The 22,194-nt window shown below is 52.0% G+C and overlaps 1 protein-coding gene across 1 annotated transcript in view; it reads left to right on the top strand.

Moving 5' to 3' along the window:
• The window catches only part of LOC101233471 (uncharacterized), a 509,180-nt gene extending 508,074 nt beyond the window's left edge, over positions 1-1,106 (top strand). The window contains 2 exon segments of the mRNA XM_072921466.1: positions 271-874; positions 1,067-1,106. Of these exon segments, the coding sequence (XP_072777567.1) occupies positions 271-874; positions 1,067-1,106 (644 nt within the window).
• The last annotated feature ends 21,088 nt before the right edge of the window (positions 1,107-22,194 follow it).

Genomic DNA, 22,194 nt, shown 5'->3' with positions numbered 1-22,194 from the left:
CCCATCCTCTCCTTGTCCTTCCTACCCCAGAGCAGGAGCTGATGATGGAGACCAGGAAGGACAAATCTCTGCAGCACAACCTCATGGAAGAGGCCGTTTTGAGCAACTCCACAGCACAAGAATCCAACGGGGAGGAAAAGCCCCGGAGATCCCACACAAGGAGGAGCTGCAAACCCAGCCCAGGGTGCTCTGAGGAGGAAAGGCCCACTCTGGGTCAGGAAGGTGGGCAGAGCTTCCGCCAGAACTCAGAGCTGGTGGTCCCTGAGAAGCTTCACGATGGGGACAAGCCCTACAAGTGCTTGGAGTGTGGGAAGAGCTTCAGACATAGCAACAGTCTGAAACGACATCAGATGATCCACACTGGGGAATGGCCCTACGAGTGTGGGGAATGTGGGAAGAGCTTCAGGCAGAGCAACAGTCTGAAACGACATCAGATGATCCACACTGGGGAATGGCCCTACGAGTGTGGGGAATGTGGGAAGAGCTTCAGGCGGAGCAACAATCTGAAACGACATCAGATGATCCACACTGGGGAATGGCCCTACGAGTGTGGGGAGTGTGGGAAGAGTTTCAGCTGCAGCTCCCACCTCATCATCCACCAGAGGTTCCACACTGGGGAGAGGCCCTACGAGTGTCCCGAGTGTCAGAAGAGGTTTCACATCAGCTCCCATCTCCTTGTACATCAGCGGATTCACACAGATGAGAGGCCCTTCCGCTGCCTTGACTGCGGGAAGGGCTTCAAGCACAACTCCACCCTTGTCACCCACCGGCGCATCCACACTGGGGAGAGGCCCTACATGTGCCCCACATGTGGGAAGAGGTTTCAGAGCAGCTCAAATCTCCTCCTGCATGAGCGGGTCCACACCGAGGAGAGGCCCTTCCTCTGCTCTGACTGTGGGAAGGGCTTCAAGCAAAACTCCACCCTTGTAAGGCACCAGCGCATCCACACTGGGGAGAGGCCCAACGAGTGTCCCCAGTGTGGGAAGAGCTTCACCTGGAGCTCTCACTTGACCCAACACCAACGGAACCACCGGTGACGGAAGCCCTGTGAGTGCCCCAACTGCAGGAGGAGCTTCGTGCACGACTCCAGCTTAACCCCCCATTGAAGAACCCACATTGGGAAGAGCCCTGGTGATCCCTGTTCCCTGTGATCCATGCTGGGAAGACACCTGTACCTTCTCCTGCCCCTGCCAATGACCTTATGTGGGATTGAAGAACATGAGGGTCTGGCTATCGCCCTGTCACTACATTCACTCCCACCTCAGGTCATTGCCAGGGGCAGGAAAGGGACTCTCTCTCTTAGAAGGGTGTCCTTTCCAGGCAGGAGGAGACATGTGGCCAGGAAGGTAGAATTGATGGTGATGTAATTTCCCCTGTAAATAGTTTTTCTTATCCCTTCTGTTGTCAATTTTTTTCTATTCCTGCTTGTTCCTCATCTCGTTGCTGTTCCCAGTAAATTGTTCTTATCCCAGCCTGGGATCTTTCCATTTTTTTCCTTCAGTGGAAGGTTGGAGGGCAACGAGCACCAGCGGGGTTTTAGCGGGAGCAGGAAATTGGGTAATTCCATTCCTGAATGCCGGCCTGTGGAAACCGAGCATCCCAGCTGGTGCCAGCCATGGTGTCCATGGCAGCAGCCTTGGGAGCAGGTCCCTGGCTGGGGCTGAGGGAACCTCTTCACTCTGGTGCCCAGGGACAGGAGTGGAGGGAGTGGCTGCCGCTGAGTCGGGGCAGGCTGATGTCGGAATCTGTGGGTATTGGTGATTCCGAGATTGTAGAAAGTCTGTGTCTTTCTGCCCCGTTGCCAAAGAAGAAGCCATAGTTCGTCTGTGCTGGTTTCAAGGTTGTTTATTTTTGCTTATCTATAACAAGTTCTGCTGCCCTGCCGCAGGTCTGTCCTGCAGGGCAGCGTGCGGGGCTCTGCCCCTCAGTGGGATGGTACAAACATTATATACCAGAAATTACGTGTACTGTATTTACAATAATGTGCCAATATCTATCATCTACGTTGAACAGTGTGTCCCCAGCCTAAACCAATAGAAAAATGCCAACATCACCAAGAACATGGAGGTAAGGAAGAAGAAGGAGGAAGAAAAGGATCAGGCCCACTTTCCTCCATCTTAGAACTCCTGACCCCCCTGTACAAAGTAAAACCCTCTGTACAGGTGTTAAAACCCCCCTGTACAATACTAAAAAAATTTACCCTCTAATTTGTGACTACTTTTACTATACCATCTAACTCTCTGTGACCGCTTATTCCACCTTCAAAGTTGGTAATTCATTCCATGGTTCAAACTCAAGATCACAGCTGTTTTCTGCTGCTTGCCAGGGTCTAAAATGCTTCTGACCAAGGCCTGGAACCTCTAAAAATGTCTGAGGGACATATTGAGTTCCGACATCTCCCCTCTCTATTTGAACCAGAAACACCCGCTTTATCATGCTGTTCAAGGTCTTTCAAATACACACGAAAATGCATGGTAGAACAAGCAGAAGAACTACAAGTCCTATAAGAATATAAAATGCTATTTTCAAAAGTTCTTTCCACAATAGTGAGATATCAAAAAAGCTAAACAAATCATCCCATCAGGACCCGGTAACTTTGTTCAATTTGCTAATACTATTTTGTATTTATTTTATATTTTCATGAATAGATTTTGAATGATCGGACAAGTTCATGCAGCACATCCCCTCAAATTCCTCACATCTGTGCCCATGTGTCAGCAGCAAATAATCAATTGCCACCCTGTTTTGAAGCACTGCTTGCCTTGCACTGTTGATGTCTGTTAACATGTCACTCAGTGCAAACGAAATGGCACGACTGTGTTTGCTCAACCAACATGCTATATAATCCAATTGTGTCAAGGCCGCCCCTGATGCTTCTTGGGGTGAGAAAATTGCTACTGCAATTCTCCGAGACTTGTCCCAGGTAGAAACATCATCATCAGAATTTGGACTATATTGTTCAAGGGATCCTTTCCTTTTTGAACCAAGAACACCTCTTTGACAACTTTGTCTATGGTCTGCCTCATGCACTGAGGCAAGGACAGCACAATCATCAGAAGAATTACAATATTTTATAATTACATACAACTATTTTCAAAATCTCTTTTCTACAACAGTGAAAAGTGAAACAAATTGAACACACCATCTACTTATGATTTAATTTTTTTCCAGGTGTGTTTGGTCCTCTGATACCTCTTTAAATTTATCACTCTTGTGTCCATGTGTTTACAATAGATGTTCAATTGCTGTTTTGTTCTCATTTCTCACTGCTAGCTAACAAATCATTCGATGCAAAAGAAATGACATGGGCATCTTTACTCTGCCCACAACCTCTTTTGATCCAACTGCACCAAGGCTCTTTTTGATGCCACCTGCTGTGAAAGCAGAACCACTCAGTTTTTCCGAGCCTTTTTTCTTGGTATTAACATTATCATTGTCACAATTTGGATCATTTCATTCATCAGATTTTTTTTTTTCCTTGCTCTCTTATCAAGGTTTTGCTGTGTGTTAACAAAAGATCTTTCAATGCTGCATGGACCACCCTTGATTTTTGCAGGGATAGCAGGCCAAATTCTGTCCCTGCAAATGAAAAACATTCCCTTCGGTAAAGTGGCTGGATGTTGAAAGGATGGTTTGCTTGTCATTTTGGTATGATTGCACCAAGATGACGCATTTTTATAAAAAGGCTGATTCGGAGTGACATCTATTGTATGATTATCTGTCTTTGCCATTCCTGATGAATAAATTTGATGCACCATTTCATTTTTGTTGACCCAAAATGTCCAAATCCAGAGGTTCAAAGTGAGCCACAGGAAGGAACTGTGTCCAAACATGTCATCCCTCCACAGGGTCTGAAAAAAACTTCAGAACCCCTGGAAGGATGTCCCCTGGGACTGACCATCCCTCCACTGGCACACCTACCAAGTATGTTGAAAATGGTTTCTCTGGTTTCGAATGGGTCAGGCAAATGCTGTCCAGACCAGCTGCTTTTGCCAAAGTCTCCCACACTTTTTCCCTGGGTTGTCTCATGGGAAAATCTGTCCTGTTGCCCAAGGCAACAGGTGAAAGAATGAAGCACATGAACACTATCTGTCTGAATCCCATGTCCATGTCCCCACCCTCTGTGAGAAACCCCGCAATGCAGCAACACCCAAACAACACTTGATTTCTCAGAAAAAACCCCAAGTCTCTGGGTGATCACTCGTTGTCCAACGAGACGTCTGCAGCGTTGTTGTCTGCCTTCGTCTGCGTGCTTGCTTCTCTGCTTCTCGGGTCCACGTCCACTGGCGTCTGCACCCGATAAGGTTACATGTGCTTTGCTGGCATTCACTTCAGTCCTCGTCCTGTAGAAACACAAGCGAAACCCTCGCCCCAAGTTATTAATGTAAATGAACCTTCAATCTGTCCTGACTCTGGGTTTCTGATCAAAACGAAAGGATTTTCCCTTAGTTTTTCCTGTGGGCTGTTTGTAACATATCTGACAATTAGTAGAGTGGGCTTTGAGAAAAAACCATTTAAAAAATTCAACACATTTGTTCAACCCTGCCTCCTCCCTTTTCTGTTTATCCAAGTGGATTTCAGGGTGTGATGTGTTCTTTGCTTGCTTGACCTGAGGGAGAATGAAGAATATTGAAAATATGTTTGACTCTCTGTTTTTTCAAAAATTTGTCAAGCACCTTGCTTGTGTAAATTGGACCATTATCTGTTTCTATTTCTTGTTGCACTCCTAATGATGTAAATGCTTATAAAAAATGTCTGCAGGTATGTTCTGTGATCTCCCCTGTATATAATGATGCAAAAATCGCCCCTAAAAATGTATCAATTGAAATATGGATATTTTCGAGCCTCTCAAAAGATGGGTATTTTGTGACATCAACTTGCCACAGCTGAAGGCTTTTACAAACCTTTTCAGATCGACCACTCCTGTAAATACAGGAGACTGCACAAACTGGCATACTGGCAAGCAGATTTCCTTTGTCTGGCTTTCAGAAAGGTGAAAGGTTCCCATCAATGCCTGTGCATTTTTGTGAAAACATGCATGGCTCAATTTTGCCTGCTCAAAAATGTTTGGCAGTGTCTGCAAGATGGGCATTGTGAGTCTATTTACATGAGCATTCCCTTTTACTAAAAACCCCAGAAGTGAAGAATGCACTCTGATGTGTTTATTAATGTTCTCTGTTTTTCTAGGATTATTTTCATGCATAATAGATATGAATATAAAATTTCCTTGTCTGTATGTTTTAAAAGCGATTTCTCTAATTGTTTGACCACATTTGCAACATACACTGAACTTGTGATCAGATTGAGGGTTCCTGAAATAACTGAAAAACCCTGACTATTGTTACCAATTTTTCAACTTGTGGTGAACCTTGTACCATTGTGATACCTGATTCCCATTTCCCTGTTTTTTTTTTGATTTTTCCACGTGACCACTGATTTGTGAGTTTTTTCCCAAACCATCAGTGAATACTGTCATTTCTTCCATTGGTTCTTGGCTTCTTTTTTGTTTTTTCCCTGAAACTCACTTTTACATTTAACATTTTGTGTGTTGGAAAACAAACTGTGCGAACTTCTGAATGCCCTAACAACGTGATTGAAAAATCTTGCGACTTTGGATTGTCCACTCAAAATATTTCTTCTTTAAATGTAAATGAATGATTAAGAAATCTTTGCCTGATATTGTCAGCAATCTGGTCTCTGCCACAATAATGATCTGAGCTCCCATCTCTAAATCTGTAAAAATTGTTTTTGAGGGTCTGCAAACTAAAAAACCCCACTTTCAACTTCTGTGGAAACATTAACAAAATCCTTGCTCAAAGCTACTTATTTGAACGATTTTTTTTGTTTTTTTCAATTTTATCTGTCCAGTGTCTAGCACTCTCCTCATATTTTTCTCAATGATCAGCAAAATCAAGTCTACAAAATAATTATATCAAGAGATTAAAACATACAAAATCTTCAACCTCATTTCAGCCTCATCTCAGGCACTTCTTCACTCCTTTTCTTTTTTCTTTTTCCTTTTTTCTCTCTTTCTCTTCTTCTCTTTTGAAACAAGAAAGTTGAAATGTAAACCATAATATAGAACAAGACAAAATATCTCAATAATAAAATGCATAAAACTTATCAAAATCGATAACAATTCAAGAAAATTCAAAAGAAAGATATTCTAAATAGCATATATAAAAATGAACAAAGCATGATCATTAGAAACATTGTGACAGCAGTTCAGAGTCTGCAAACAGCTGAAACATTTGTTTCCAGTGAAAACCCTTGGCATCCTTTCCCGGGCAAGGCTGGCAAGTTTCACCTCAAAGCTGTGTCAGCTGTAACATTTGTAGAATCAAATTGATGGGTCAAAAATGACCTGCATATCATTCATTTTTGTGCAGAAACCTCTGAATTTTGCTGGCAAACTCATCTGTACAAGTTAAAATCAGGGTCTGGCCAGGACCCAAACTTTAAACTGGAGAGATGTCCCTTAACATATTATATAAAACAAAACTTATACCAACAATACATATATAATACTTAAAACATAACAACCTATTATAACATTTTCTTATAAAATAAACACTTGAAGTTCAAACCGATAAACTGATCAAATGACACAAAGATTCATTTTTCTTGAAACTCTTTTGAAGGAAAAGGATGCCAATTGAAGAAATCGTAAGATTAACAATGACAAAAGGCTGTCAGAATGCTTCAGGCACCTCTCTCTGAGATTTTCTGAAAAACATTTGAGAATGATGAAAAATAGAAATGCAATGATTCCGCTCACAAGAGATATAAAAACGAATCAGGAAGTTCACCTAGAAAAATGCACAATACAGTTAAAATCCAAAATGAGACTTCAGAATGGCATGTAACCTGGATAAGATTACATAAACAACAATAAAACATACAAGAATTCACTATGAAAAAACGAAGCACAAATCTTCACCTGATAACATGATAAAATTTCTTAACAATAACATTTATAGAACACTTAAATAGTTAAAAATAAAGGATTTGAAAACAAATGCCTTTTGTATCACTATACAAAGAAATAACAGACTATAAAACTAATTTTTAAACAATGAAATCAATCTCAGAAAACTCAAAATAAATTCCTTTACAACTCTTATATACTGATAAACTTATAATAAAACAGAAAATACTAAAACAAAACCAAAGATTCAATAAATCCAATAACTTCTCCTTAAATCAATGTTCATTATCTTCTCATCCTCAAAGAAAAACAACTAAACTTTGCTGCTAAATAAACTTGACCTTTGAAAAACTTAAAATAATTTTTGAATCAAACAGTACTTAAATTCAATATATAACAATCTTAGTAAAGAATCCCTAAATTATATTAACTTTACGAAATCCATATGTATCAAATTAACAATATATAAATCCATTATCAATTAAACCTTTATAAACTTAACTTCTTCAGGGCCCAAACCTAAAATAAACTTAAAGTGATATACTCTAATTAAACAATACTTAACTTAAACGCAAACCAACTATATAAAAATCAATTCTATCATTAATAAAACGTTAAAATACAACCTAACTTAAACCTTAATATAATAAATTACTAACATTTCATGCTGTTTAATTCTCTATATCAATTTTCATTATGATATCTCTTTTTCACATTGTGTTCCACAATCATTACTTATCATCACACCGGCTGGGCGTGTCTGCTCGATCAATTCTGTGACCTAACTGAAAAATCTGGGGTTAGTGTTTAGAAACATTGGGGAGATTTAAAAAAGGCCTTGTGTTGACTGGTTTTCAAAAAGCGACTGACTGATGGAATTTCATTTCAGGGTGAAAATTGGGAGTCCCATCCCTCAGCATTGCTGTAGGATATTTGCTGCTTGTAAAAGATTGTTTGCTGTGGCTGTTGTGATTTTTTGTTTGCCGCTGCTGAAAGGAAATGGGTGGTGCATCGCTCGCACCTGCTGTGGAGAAGGGTTGATCAAAGAAATCCCTGCAACTGGCTCTGCTCAGCCCCCATCTGCACCGGCATGAGAGCACTGGGAGCATTTCTGGTGCAGTCAAACCCCGCTTCTGCCTGCGTTAGGATGGCTGCGCCTCTCTCTTGCTCACCCTCCCTGCTCACACCCGCTGTCAGCTGTGCCGAACCCGCTTCTGCAATCCTCCTCTCCAAACTCAGCACCCCCATTCTCAGCCACTTCCGCGTTCGCTTTAGCTCTCGCAAACGCATGCGCAGCCTGGATTCACCCTCTCTGTCTGTGTTGCCATGGGAACAAGGGAAGGAACCCCCGCCCCGACCGCGCCCGCCTACACCGGCTCTGCGCGGCCGTGCCTCGGGAACATCCCCCCCCATTCTCTCTGTCGGGCCTGGTGCCGCCCCGGTCTCGCTCTGGGTCGGCCCACGTGGTCCCCGAGCCGCTGCCGGAGCCCAGCGTGATTCGGCACTCTGCTTACGTCATCAGCGCGCGTTCGCTGCGTTCCGCGCTGCCGGAGCCCCGCACCACGTCCCGCCCGGCCCCGCGCCTCTCGGGTCTCCCCCCGCGGCCACCGCGCAGTCTGCGGACGGCTGGCTGGCGGCCACCGCCGCCCCCGACGCCGTCTGCGCCCGTGCCCGTGCGTTTGAAATGCAAGAGATCACCGCTCCGACTTCCGGGTTTGCTCTACCGTCTCGCGCATGCGCGCTGCCATGGCCGCGGCGACAGGAGAGTCCCGCTCTCCGTCCAGCCGCCCGCCTGGCCAGCGCCGCTGCTGCGAACTGGGAGCTATTCCCCGGCACCTGCCGGACGGTGCTTTCGCACTCTCTCGAATTCTCTTCATGGAACGCATCACCGGGCGCTCCGGGCGTCTGACCGCCACACCCGCGCTCCCGCCGCCTCCTGCGTCCGCGTGGTTCCCACTGCCCCCCCCCTTCGCCTGCACCGCGGGCTGCTTTGAACTCCCCACCCGCGCAGCTGCGAGAGTTCTCTCCTCTCACTCACTTTTCCCTCCGCTCTGCACTCACGTCTGCCCCCTCCCCCCAGGAGCCGCCGGCGCCGCTGCCCCCCCACCGTGGGTTCGGACTCGGGCAATGGCCAGTCCCTTCCCCCACCGAGGGCTGCGTCTGTGCCTGGCTTATCTCTCACTGTCTGGGGATTTTCTGCAGCTGAGGAGCTTAGAAATTGAGATTTGAGGGAGTCTTGAGGAATAGTGTGAACCCGGAGACACAGGACATGATGAGACACCATCCCCCCCGATCCTCTTCAGGAGGCAATTTGCTTCCCCTGGTGAGGAAAAATGTCCGAAGCTGCTGGCTGGGCCATCTTCCTCCTTGTGCTCCCATAGGAGCCTTAGCTGTTTAGTCTAAAATGCCGCGTTGTAAAAATGACTCTTATTGTCCTTGCTGAAGGCAAAAGTTTTTGTGGCAGTCTTATCTTTTTTTTTTTCCTTTTTCCTGTGGCTCGGTAATACAGTTGCTTATTGATCCCTTGCCAAAAATTTAACTCAAACAAAAGATGTACATCTGTGTGCGGGTGAGTATACTGAACCCACAATAACAAAGCTTTCATCTCATTTGAGGCTATCTCTACCAGATGGGTAAAAGTCTTGCCCTGTAGGGCTGAAAAAAAACTTTTTGTCTGTCATTGGGAGCATCCCTTCCCCATGTTCTTAATTTCAACCATTCTCACCAAAAGCTGAGTCACCACGAGGTCAGTCCGGAGATGGCACTGTTCATCGTCCAGCAGGTCACAGGCGAGAAATCCCAGGCGCGCTTCTGGTTTTCCTCCTCCTGGCTGTCCTCCAGACGAGCTGTCTTGGTGAAGGTCAGGTTCTTATCTTGAGCTTTCCGCTCCCTCTGTTCTTGGAATTTGCTGAGAGCATTTGTGCTCTGTTCTTCTTCCTTTCCTTATTTTTTTGTTTTTCCCTGCTGATGAAGGTTGGAGGTTGTTTGCTGTTTCTTTTTGTTCTTCTTGCTGAAGCCCGCGCAGGGACGCCAGTTGTCGGAATCTGTGGGTATTGGTGATTCCGAGATTGTAGAAAGTCTGTGTCTTTCTGCCCCGTTGCCAAAGAAGAAGCCATAGTTCGTCTGTGCTGGTTTCAAGGTTGTTTATTTTTGCTTATCTATAACAAGTTCTGCTGCCCTGCCGCAGCTCTGTCCCGCAGGGCAGCGTGCGGGGCTCTGCCCCTCAGTGGGATGGTACAAATATTATATACCAGAAATTACGTGTACTGTATTTACAATAACGTGCCAATATCTATCATCTACGTTGAACAGTGTGTCCCCAGCCTAAACCAATAGAAAAATGCCAACATCACCAAGAACATGGAGGTAAGGAAGAAGAAGGAGGAAGAAAAGGATCAGGCCCACTTTCCTCCATCTTAGAACTCCTGACCCCCCTGTACAAAGTAAAACCCCCCTGTACAGGTGTTAAAACCCCCCTGTACAATACTAAAAAATTTTACCCTCTAATTTGTGACTACTTTTACTATACCATCTAACTCTCTGTGACCGCTTATTCCACCTTCAAAGTTGGTAATTCATTCCATGGTTCAAACTCAAGATCACAGCTGTTTTCTGCTGCTTGCCAGGGTCTAAAATGCTTCTGACCAAGGCCTGGAACCTCTAAAAATGTCTGAGGGACATTTTGAGTTCCGACAGCTGGGTGTCCCAAAATTGATAAAAACAGATAATGCCCCCGGGTACACATCCAAGGGATTTGCCAGCTTCCTGCAACAATGGGGAATAGAGCACAAAACTGGCATCGCATATTCCCCGACAGGTCAAGCCATGGTGGAGCGGACTCATCAGAGTCTCAAACGTATGCTGAAACAAAAAACACCAAATATGAAAGTTGAGTCCCCCCAAGTTTGACTTGCGCGTGCCCTCTTTACACTGAATTTCCTAAATTGTTCTTTTGAAAACCTCAACCCACCAATCACCAGGCACTTTGGCAACCACGAGCAGAGCAAGGTTAGGGAAAAACCACCAGTGCTCATCAAAAATCCGGAGACTTGGCAGCTGGAAGGGCCCCACGAGTTAGTCACCTGGGGACGGAGATACGCTTGCGTGTCCACGCCCTCAGGCCTGAGATGGGTCCCGTCCAAATTTGTCCGGCCATATGTCCCCAAACACCAGACTAATAAGAAAAAAGATCCTCAGGTGAAGCATGCAGCCCTCCGCAGACGGAGAAAGTCTCCCCCCTTCCTTTTTGACTTAACACCTTCTCTTTCAGAGCCTTCCCTTTCACCATCCAGTTCCCTGGACTCACTCTTCCCTTTTGATTTTAACCTCCCCTCCCTGGAATGCTAATTAATGTTCCAGTTGTTTTTCAGATGTAAGTTTCATCCCTCTCGCAAGTGACTGGCTAAGGTCGCTTTGAAGGATGAAGTCTCACAGGTTAAATCCAATCCATTTCAGAAACGGGACTTATGTTGCTGTTAACACTCATTGTTCTTAATATAATTTTTAGTAATGTTAAAAGGTTTAAAGGTCATCAATTCCACCGTGCACATCGACCGCGCAGTCTTCGCCGGCCCATCAGAGATGACACCGCTCGACGTAAACAGCCAGAAAAGAACTGAGAAGAACACCCAGAGGACATCGGGTTCAATGATGGGGAACAGGACTGTAAAATCTCCCATTTAAGTTATTTTCCGTTCTTTTCTTTTGAAAAACAGAAGAGGGAGTTGTGGAATTGTGTTATTATATGTTTTATTATGTATAAGTTCATTCCACGTACCCCCCCGCGCTCTGTAGCGACCCCCCGGGTTTTCCCATCTGTCCCCGCGGTTTGCCTTCCCGGGAAAGTGCAGAGTCATTGTGTTTGCATCTCAGGCCATCTGTCAGTCACGCGGCGGGGTCGGCAGACGCCCTGGGACCCTCCACCTGTCCATTCCCCATTGGATGTACCCCTGCACCCCACTGCCCTCAGACCCCCCGTGGCGTTACCCCATTGGCTGCCCCGGGTTTCCCCTGTTCAGTACTTAACCTGCGGGCTGGGGACGCCCCGGGCTTTTCTCTCGCCCGGCCACTGCGTGCTGCTGCCGCCCCGCTCCCCCGCCGCGACTTTTCTCTCTGCCGACCCCCGCGTGCTGCTGCTGCCGCCGCCGCCGCCGCCGCTCCGGACGACCCCGCTGCGGCTGCTTCACTCCGCGACCGCGGCTGCCACTCCCGCCACGGCACCCACGTGAGTCGGCCACCGTGCTGCAGCCCCGCGCGCCGCCTCCCCTGGCTCGCAGCCAGCTCCGGAGCACGCCGCCCCGCCCCTGACCGGCAAGGCGGCACAAACAAACTCAAGCGTGGCACGCCGCAGTCTTTTCGGTTTTTGCTTTCCCAGCCAAACTGCAATAAACTGGAATTCTGCCTGTGGGAGAAAAGTCTCTCTCCCTTTATTCACCGCGGGACACGCCTCTGCTCCCAGACCCACGTAGCACCAGCCGACGCCCGCGAGGGCTCGCCGGAAAAGACGGAGACTGCCCGCGCTCCCCTTCCGCCACAGAGCTAGCTGGGACAAAGGGGGGAAAAGAGAGCACTACGGCAGTTGTGGCGCCCAACGTGGGGCTTGGGAACTCCAGGCCACGGACTGAGGACCGCTGAGCCCCAAGAGGCTGGTGGATTTACCTCGTGGACGTTACAACACCCTCGCAAGCTGCGGTTCCGTTTTAAGGAGCCAGGGTTTCCAGAGGGCTTGGACCTGCAGCTTTGGCTTGCACCGCTGAAGTTCGGTCCCCCCACGGCGAAAACTTCACAGCTGGACTTTTCGTTTCCCCTTTGGACGTCGCCGGACCCGTGGTGAGTTACCGGGGTCCCCTGGGCTGGGTACGCCCTTCTCCTTTTGGGGTGGTTTTCTCTTTCTCCCACAAGGGGGCGATAAGAGCCCACATTTTTTCTCCCGCTGCAGGGAGTGTGTAAGGGCAGGCTACCTAGCTTTCCGATAGAGGTTTTTTTTTCTTTTGTTATTTTACCAGCCGCGAGGTTCGCGACACACTTTAACATCGACATAATGGGTGCAAAATTGTCTGTGTCGCATGAGAGAATTTACGTTCAAATCCTAGGAATTCTAGTTGGGGGAGGAAAGAGATGTAAAAAGTCAGACGTTAAGCGTTTTGCCCAGTGGCTTTGGCAGTCCTTCCAGGACATCTCGCAGGCAAATTTGTACCAAATTCAATTCTGGGACCGAGTTGAAAAAGAAATTGCTCAAAAGGACGACCAGTCCCTCTCAATTTTCATCCATCTGGCAATCCAATTGAGAAATATTGTCAAAAATAACTGTGAAGGGAAGCCAGAGCCACCCCAGGGCGAATGCATCCCCCGAAGCCCCCCAAATCCCCCAAACTCCCTCTCCTATCCCTCTCTCCCTAGCCCGGGGATTCTCAGACAGGCATCCCGGCAAAACCAGCCGCAGGCAGATTCTGGCCTCTCTGTCAACCCCTAGGTTCCATCACAGGACAATGCTGGCATCGCCCTGCACCCTTCCCCTCCCCAAAGTTGCTCTCTTTGTACAGTCCTGCCCCATAGTAGTAAAGTTGTGAGTTTTAAAACCCCAGATCCCTCTCCACAACCTTTCCCTGACCTTTCCCAAAATAATCCCCTTCCCTGCCCCAGGGCACAAGATGGAGGGGACCGCATGGCATGCCCATCCCCCTCCCTCCGTGCTTTGTCTCCCAACGACCCCTTTCACCCTACAGCCAACCCCTCCCATTCCCGAGACTTCTCCACCCACCCCTCCCCTCCACCCCCTTCTGGCACCTCCCCTAATGAATCATTCAGCAGTCCTCCCTCCGACCCCGCCCCTAGGGGTGAGGTAATACCAGCCACACCCCCTAGCCCTGGTCCTGCCTCCGCCCTCCGTTCCCACGACCCGCCCTCTGGTTCCCACGCCTCGATTCCCGAGGGGGGGGGTGGTGCGGGAGGAAGTGGGGGGGAGGGGGGAAGCCGTGACCTGCCGCAATCCCCGCTTGCCTTTTCTGCTGCACCGGTCACCTACACGCCGCGGCAGAGGGGCAGACCCCTGGCACAGTGGGCCCCTATACCACAGGCTGTGATTAGGGATGTTTGCAAAGCCCAAAAGGAGTTTGGCCGGGAAAGTGAATACTTTAGGGGGCTGTTAAAAGTCACAGTTTCCTCCAATGAGTATGTCCCTGCTGACATGCGCGCTCTGTTTTTGTGCTTGCTTACTCAAGCTGAGTTTTTGGTATGGGAATCCATATGGAGGCGGGAGGTACGAGATGCATTACCCCAACTTTGGGCAAAAGCCGAGACCTCCTCCGACACCGATGGAGGCATGTTAACCATTGATCATCTGTGCGGGATGGGGGAGTGGGACGTGGCAACAACACAGGCGGAAAAGATTCCAAGAGGGGCACTGGCAGCAACTGCCAAGGCGTCAGAAAAAGCATTTTTTAAGTTAAGACCCAGTGGTCCTGTTGTTAACTGTTTTTCTCTCAAGCAGGAGACACAGGAATCTTTCGTTAGTTTCATAGACAGGTTGTACAGGGCAGCTGAAGCACAGGTTCCAGAGGAGGGATTGAGGCACGGCATGGTGAAGCAAATCGCCCTGCAGAACACCAATGAGGCCTGCAGACAGGCAATGCTGAGCCTGCCCCTCGACCCAGAGCCTACGCTCCAGGCAGAGTGTGCAAGGGCCCTTTGTGACACGGTGCAGCATGGTCACCGTGGTATGGAACGGGACAGGGTATCCAAGGGCCCTTTGTGACACGGTGCAGCATGGTCACCGTGGTATAGAATGGGACAGGGTATCCAAGGGCCCTTTGTGACACAGTGCAGCATGGTCACCGTGGAATCGAATGGGACAGGGTATCCAAGGGCCCTTTGTGACACGGTGCAGCATGGTCACCGTGGCATGGAATGGGACAGGGTATCCAAGGGCCCTTTGTGACATGCTGTGGCATAGGTGTTGGCAGTGACAAGGCCACTCCACAGTGCTCTGTGCACGCGACAAGACAGGATGGAGAGAGCGGTGCTGTGAGGAGCCCTCGCACAGCCACTTGTTCCTTGCTGACCCAGAGCTTTCCCGAGGTATTACTCCTGCAGGTGACCTCATGGCCAGACCAGAACACTTGGTGACCTCTGGCCTTCCCGAGGCATCTCTTCTGCAGCTGCCCTCGAGGTCAGACCGTGGCATTTGCTTTGCACTGTCCTTGACAGGAGTCTCCTGTCCTTGTGGCTGGAGCCCCCAAGACCAGAGTGCAGGACTTGCTGTCCTGTAGCCTTGCCCAGACTTCACTCTTGCAGGTGCCCTCAAGGCACGACTGCAGCACTTGCTGACTCGGACCTTTTCCGAGCCACCTTCTCCTGCAAGTAGCCATGAATCCAGGCAGTGACGCAGAGCACAGACCTGCGAGCGTGCCCAAGCTGGCTTGGGGGAAGGAGGAGAAAGAAGGCCCTGGAGCTTTCCCAGCACAGCAGCCTGAAGAGGTGGAGCAGTTCCAGCTACCACAGAAGGGTGAGTGGCAGAGCTGGGCCACAGGGCTGGTGCCTGCAGCCAGCTTGGCCCCATCCCATCCCATCCCATCCCATCCCATCCCATCCCATCCCATCCCATCCCATCCCATCCCATCCCATCCCATCCCATCCCATCCCATCCCATCCCATCCCATCCCATCCCATCCCATCCCATCCCATCCCATCCCATCCCATCCCCTGGGGCCATGCCCATGGACAGGATGGAATAGGGGCCGGGCAGACACCCCACAGCCGTGCTCCATGCCCTGGGCTGTCCCTGCCTGGGCAGCGCAGGGCTGGGCTGTGTTCTCCGGCCTCTCCCGCAGCCCCTCAGCTCGGGCTGCGCTCGCTCTTTGCCAGGTGCAGCCGTGCAGCGCACACGAGAGCAGGAACGCACCCGTGGCCACTTCCGCAGAACAGCGCAGGTACCTGCAGCCATCCCCACCTGGGCTGGGCCTGCTGGCACTGCTCAGCCCAGCACTGTGCTCGGAGCACTCCATGCAACATCCCGGGCTTCTTGCCCTTCTGCTACAGATGGTTTGCAAATTCATGAAGAGGATTCGGGAGGAAGAGAGCAGCGTCATGGGCACTGTGGTCAGAGCGTACTCTCCCATCTTCAAAAGCAAGACCAGTGCTGCCCTGCTGGATATGCTTGTGGAGGAGGGTCCTTCCAGCCCAAAGCAAGTAAGCAGCCTGTGGCCAGGGTTTGATCCTCCCAGCAATTGCGTGGCCTCCCAAGCCACACCTGCTGTTCCCTGGAAGCCTTTGAGGCCATGGCAGTGTGGTGGCAAGGGAAGCACTTCTCTGGGGCAGCTGGGCACATTCCTTCCTCTGGCAGCTTTCCAAGTCTCCCCTGCCTTCTCCAGGTGCCTGCCATGGTGAGGTACATCCTCGTGGCCAATGAGTTTCCTGAGTACAATCTGTACAGGCTCCTTCTGGATCTGACAGAGGCACAGCCCTCTGATGTGGTGATGACTCTCCTGCGTGTGGCCCCAGTGTGTGACAGGTACGGGGCCCACGTGTCCACAAGGCTCAGCAGCCCTTCACCCTGTACAGCCTGTCCCAGGTGTCTGACAAACAGAGAATTCCAGGGCCCTCTGGCTGCTCCCTTTGCCAGCCCTGGCCCCTGCCAGCCCCCCAGCGTGCTGCCATGCTTCCCCCCTGCCCCTCAGGGGCCAGTCCCCACAGGGCTGGGCTGCCTGTGTGCTCCCAGTGAGGGGCAGTGGGCAGAGGCAGGGCTGGCCGAGCAGCTCAGCTCCCCGCTGCCACCCAGGCCACGCTGCTGTGTCCCAGACTCCTCTGAGACAGAGCTCTGACCCCACAGAGCTGCTTTGGCCATGTGGAAGAGCATCATGTGCTCGCCCAGGACTGCAGAGCCGGCCATGCTCGAACTCCTCGATGTGCTGGGGAGCTGGCCAGAGCACAGCACGTGCACCTCCGATGGGGACCACACGGCTGTCCTTGCCCTGGCTGTGAGTTTCTGCCTTTGCTGGCTCCAAGGCCACCCCTCCAGCAGCTCTCCATCCTCCCTCCCCCAAGGCGTCTCCCTGCCTCAGGCACTGGGCTGAAACCTGGCCTTGGGACAGCTTCAGGGCCACCAGGCCCGATGCTCCCCCTGCATCTCTCTGGGTCTCTCCCTCCCGTTCTCAGGCCCTGCCACACGGACACCTCGGCACTGAGCGCTGTCTCGAGGGGCTCTGTCCTTTGCAGGCAACTGTGGTGATGTGGAAGATCCTCCAGCTGCCCTGTGTGCCACAGATGGTGACCGTGTATTTCCCCCGCCTGTTTGTCCATCTGCTCTTCCAAGTGCTCTTCAGCACTCTGGATATGCCAGAGGAGGTCGATACCTTGTGGAAGGGATGCCAGCAGCAACACGGCCTTGCCACCAGTCCCAACAGGTGCTCCATGCCAGTCCTCCTGTCCTTGCCAAATCCCTGGGCAGGGGCCAGTGCTCCCAGTGTGACCCGGGCTTTGCTCTGCGCACAGGTTTGCAGAGCAGACCCTGAAGGCCCTGCTCTGCCGACTGCACTATGAGGATGTGGTGGTGGCCATGGAAGACAAGGGTGGCTGGGACACGCGGCTCTGTGCTGACATCCACCACTGTGCTGTGGGCGTGCTGACCAGGTGAGACCCCCTGCTCCCCAGCTGTCCCCAACATGTGTGCCCTGTGCCCCAGGTGCCCCACACAGTCCCCGTGGCCGTGGGCCAGAAGGCCTTGTCACCAAGGGATGGCCAAGGAGGTTGCAAAAGGCTGGGAAAGGAGCGTGCCCAAGAGCAGCAACCTCCCAGAGGGCTCAGCTGCCCCTTGCAGGGTGGTGGAGAAAGGCCAGACCTCTGTGAGTCAGTCCTGGGAGAGGTTTGCCCCCGCTGGCTCAGGGTTTGGCTTCTATTTCCTCCTGTCATAGAAATGCACCGCGCATCTGAAGCCGTGTGTTCCGCGATTGCATTCCAGCTGCTCAGGCTGCTCAGCAAAGACACGCCATGCCGGGATTTGGCCGCCCTGGCGTTCCTTGTGGAGGTGAGCCTGAAGGCCAGCGCTGCCTCGCTCAGCTGCCTCCCGGCTCTCTGCCCTCTCTTGGCCGCAGTGCCTGGGACGGAGCCCGCGCCCTGTGCTGCTGCCTGGGCCCAGCCCTGTGCGGTTCTGGGCTCCCGCCGGCCGCTCCCCCGTCACTGCCCTGTGCCTTTCAGATCCTGGAGCGCCTGAACCTGAGTGAATGCCGTGACAGCGTCCTGGAGTTCTTGTCAAAGAACCTGCAGAGCGAGTGCAGGGGGAGGCGTCGCTTGGCACTCAGAGGCCTCGTGGTGCTCGGCACCACCAGTGCCTCGGTGAGAAGAGCGCAGGGGCTGAAGCCGTGCTGCCAGCGTGGGGCTGGGGAAGGCAGTCCCTGGGGCTTGGCTGGCCTTGGGGCACTGAGGCAGCTGCTGCCAGCTCTCCTGCCTCCTGCTGCAGCTGCCCGAGTGCTTTGGCACAGGCCTTTGGCCCCTGGGCCCTGTGGCAGCAGGATGGTGTTTCACACACTTGTGTTCCACAAGTAGATGGCCATAAGGATGTGGAGCCTGCATGAAAGGCTCGTGGAGCTCCTGCAAGAAAATGACAGCATCGTGCTCAGGATGGCCACGGTTCTCCTCAGGGGTTTATTTCTCTGCAATGGTGCCCCAATAACCAGCACCTCGCCCTGCAGCTGGCTGAGGCGCTCCTGCCACTCTTTGACAACGTAAGGCTCTGCGCCTCCAGCCACGGCCAGCGGGTGCTACCCGCACACTTTGTGCCCTGTGCACTTACAGGCTGTGCCCAGGTGGGCCTGAAGCAGCTGACGCTGAGGTCTTTCTTCCTTCCTTTCATACAGGAGGATAGCCAGGTGCAGTTGTGCTCCATGTTTGTCTTCCGAGAGGTGCTTGATTTTTTTCCAGAAGAGGATAAAAATGCCCTGAAGTCACACGTGCACCAGAGCCTGCTGCCACTCTCCTTCCACTGCCATGATGAGAACCAGCGAGTGGCAGAGGTGAGGACTCGGCAGCTGCTGCTGTTCCCCTGGCAGGGGCTGGGCTGCCTCCTGCCCTGGCACCTCGCAGGCTGCAGCCTCCTCCAGGCCCTGGCACAGGGACGGGTCCTGCGCCCTGGGCTGTGGGGCCATCTCCGCGTCTCTGCTGCTATCCAGGCTTCTCAGAAAACGCTGCTTTGTGCGGCCGAGTTCCTGAAGAGGAGGGATCTTGAAAAGCTGGTGAAGAACCAGAAGCTGTGGAAGTTCACCGAGTGCCTGGTAAGGAGGGCCGGGAAGCCGCAGCCCCAGCCTGGAGAAGCCCCCTGAGCGCGGTGCTCGGTGTGCGGGCTGGCAGCTGTGCCCCTGCCCGCTGCTGCAGCCCGAGGCCGCGCGGGCTCTGCTCCAGGCTCCTGCGGCCCGAGCCGGGTGCCCACGGAGCCCCGGCCCGGCGGGGCTGCGGGGCCAACCCTTCCCTCCTGCCGCTCTCTGCAGCTGGCAGAGGACAGCAGCAGCGTGGCCGAGCACCTGCGCCGGGCCCTGCCCTACCTGCAGAGCCCACAGGAGCCCCTGCGAGAGGCGGCCGTCAGGTTCATGGGTGAGCCACGAGCCGGGCCAGGAGGGCGTGTGGGCACAGGGCTGGCAGCGCCGCTGGCAGGGAGCTGTGCCGCCGGGCCTGACAGGCTCTGTGTTCCCAGGGATGGCCGGGAGGAGCTTGAGGGGACAGCAGGAAAAGCTCCAGCTGATCTGCAATGGTGAGACAGGGCAGAGACAGCTGTGGGGAGCTCTGCTCTCCTAGGTAGAGCACACAGAGATTTCAGGGACACGTGGGGGATATGTGGCCAGCAGCTTCAAGCTGATCCCCTTGGTCCCTGATCCCTCCCGGCCATGGCAAGAGCCGGCTGGGATGGCCCTGGCAGGGGGGGCTCCCCTCAGCTCCCCGCAGAGTCGGGATCTGACCGTGGCTCTGCTCCTCTCTCTTGCAGCCCTTGAATGCCTGACAGAGGATGTCAGTAGTGCCATGGCAGAGCTGGCACTTCAAACATTGCATGTCCTCCGGGCAATACAGAGTGGGCGATACTCCATCTTCCAGAAGGTGCAAGATCATACAGCCCTCTGTGATGTCACATGGACATCTCTGTGATGTCACACAATTCTTTGTGATGTCCCGCTGACATCTCTGTGATGTCACACTGTTATCTCTGTGAGGTCACACAGTTCTTTGTGATGTCACACCGACATCTCTGTGTTGTCACACAGCTCTCTGTGAGGTCACACCGACATCACTGTGATGTCACACTGACCCTATGAGGTCACACAGCTTTTTGTGATGTCACACAGCTCTCTGTGATGTCACACAGGACCTGTGATGTCACACAGCCCCTGTGATGTCACACAGCCCCCGTGATGTCACATAGCTCTCTGTGATGTCACACAGGACCTGTGATGTCACACAGCCCCTGTGCTCTGACTGTGGTTTTTTTTCTGTCTTCCAGCCTTTGAAGCCCTGAGCGAAGATTACATCCCATCCTCCACTAACCTGGAAATTCAGGCAATTTTTGGACAAAGATGTGCAGAACTAAGGTCATCTGCTGGATTCAGAGAACCAGGGTCCCAAGCAGAGTACCAGGAGACAGTGAAGAGAGCAGCAGGACTCAATGTCACTGGAGCTCCAGGCACACCTGATGCTGGCCACAGCTGTGCCTGCTGCAAGCTCCCATAGCTGCTGCCTTCCCCCTCCCTGTTGACGGCTCCCTCCCTCCAGCCCTCAAACGCTGCCCATTCCCTTTTTTTGGCCCCCATCTCATCCCTTCCCTTTCCCTTCCATTAATAAACAGTTTGGTTTCTCCCCCTTACCTGCATCTCTGTGGAGCTGAAGCGGCACAAATCCCGGGCCCTGGGACACACAGGCCCCTGCTGCTGTTCTCTTCCACGCCGTGTTCTGTGCACACACACAGAACGAGGGCAGATCAGGCTGGAAATGTGCCTGTGCTGAAGGTGCAGTTCCACAACCCTGTGGTGTTGCAGATCTTGCTGAGCAGCCTGGAGCCCCTGGAATTTGGAAGAGCCGAGCTGAATATGCTCTGAAGGCAGCTGTGAGGGATTCCATGGCAAGCTTCCACGGAGGGCAAAGGAGCTTGGAACGCTGGAAGTTTTCAGGAATAGCTTCCTGAAGGCTCAGCAGTGCTCCATCCCCGCACAGGATCAGGGAGAGGGCAGAACCAGCGACCATCCGGGCTTAGCAGGGAGCTTTGGGTGTGCCTGAGGGCAAAGGAAGCAGCAGCGCGGTGCCCCAGACTGGGACGCGCGACCCTGCCAGTGCCCGGAGCGCTGTCAGGCAGTGCCGGGATCCCGGCTGTGGTTCTGGTGCCCACAAGTGAGGAATGGCAGCCCCAGGCTCAGAGCCAGTCAGAAAGCCAAGCAAGTGAGAGCAGAGGGAGGGCACCCTTCCAGTCTCTCTTGGGCATGGCCACAAAACAGCCCCTGCTGCTTCTTCCTCCGCCTGTGTTTGGGCTGTGCTGGTGGCAGAGGCAGCCAGGCTGTGCTCTGCCTTCCAGAGCCTGTTGGGAGCGGGCATGAAAAGCGCTGTGTGCACAGCGGAGAGGCCTGGAAGGTGCTGGCAAGAGCGTCCTGCGGGAGCAGGGCTCTGGGCTCTGGCTGGGAACAGCCTGGTCTTGGTGCCGTGGGCGCAGGCAGGAGTTGAGGCAGGTGAAGAGGCAGTGAGCAGCTTGTGTTTGTAGAGGGCCTGGGGCTGCATGTCTGAGCCTCCACCTGGAAAGGCACTTGGGGGAATAGGAGCTGGAGCTGGAGTGCCTGTCCTGAAAGGACATGAAGTCCTTCAGCCTTGCCAGCATTTCCTAAGGTTGTGTTGGTGTTGAGCAGAAAAGCCGCACATTTGGGGAAATGCCTTTGGAGGACAGGGGCTTGCTTCTCAAGGAAAGTGCTTCCCAGGGAGCTCCCAGTGAGGCAGGTGCAAGTGTCCCCCTTTGGCTCTCTGTGCTCCTTTCAGTCCTTGAGGCCCGCTGCACTTGGCAGAGGGGCAGGGGAAGGGAGAAGGCTGTGAAGAGCAGGTTTGGCATCCACCTGGACCTGCAGAGACCAACCCAAGCACCTGCAGCAGCGTGTGTTACCCCCGCTTTGGACAGAAGGGTGAGCAGAACCATCTCTGTCCATCTGTGAGCCCCAAAGCTCTCAGTGGGAGCTGTGAATTAAAAGGCCTTTACACACTCACGTTTCACATCTTCCCTGTCTGCTGTGTTTCAGCTCTTGGCAAGATGCATTTGC

Source organism: Taeniopygia guttata, chromosome 37 (assembly GCF_048771995.1).
Source record: "Taeniopygia guttata chromosome 37, bTaeGut7.mat, whole genome shotgun sequence".
Taxonomy (NCBI): Eukaryota; Metazoa; Chordata; class Aves; order Passeriformes; family Estrildidae; genus Taeniopygia; species Taeniopygia guttata.
Note: the sequence above shows the minus strand (reverse complement) of the source record. Positions and strands in the feature narration are given on the sequence as shown.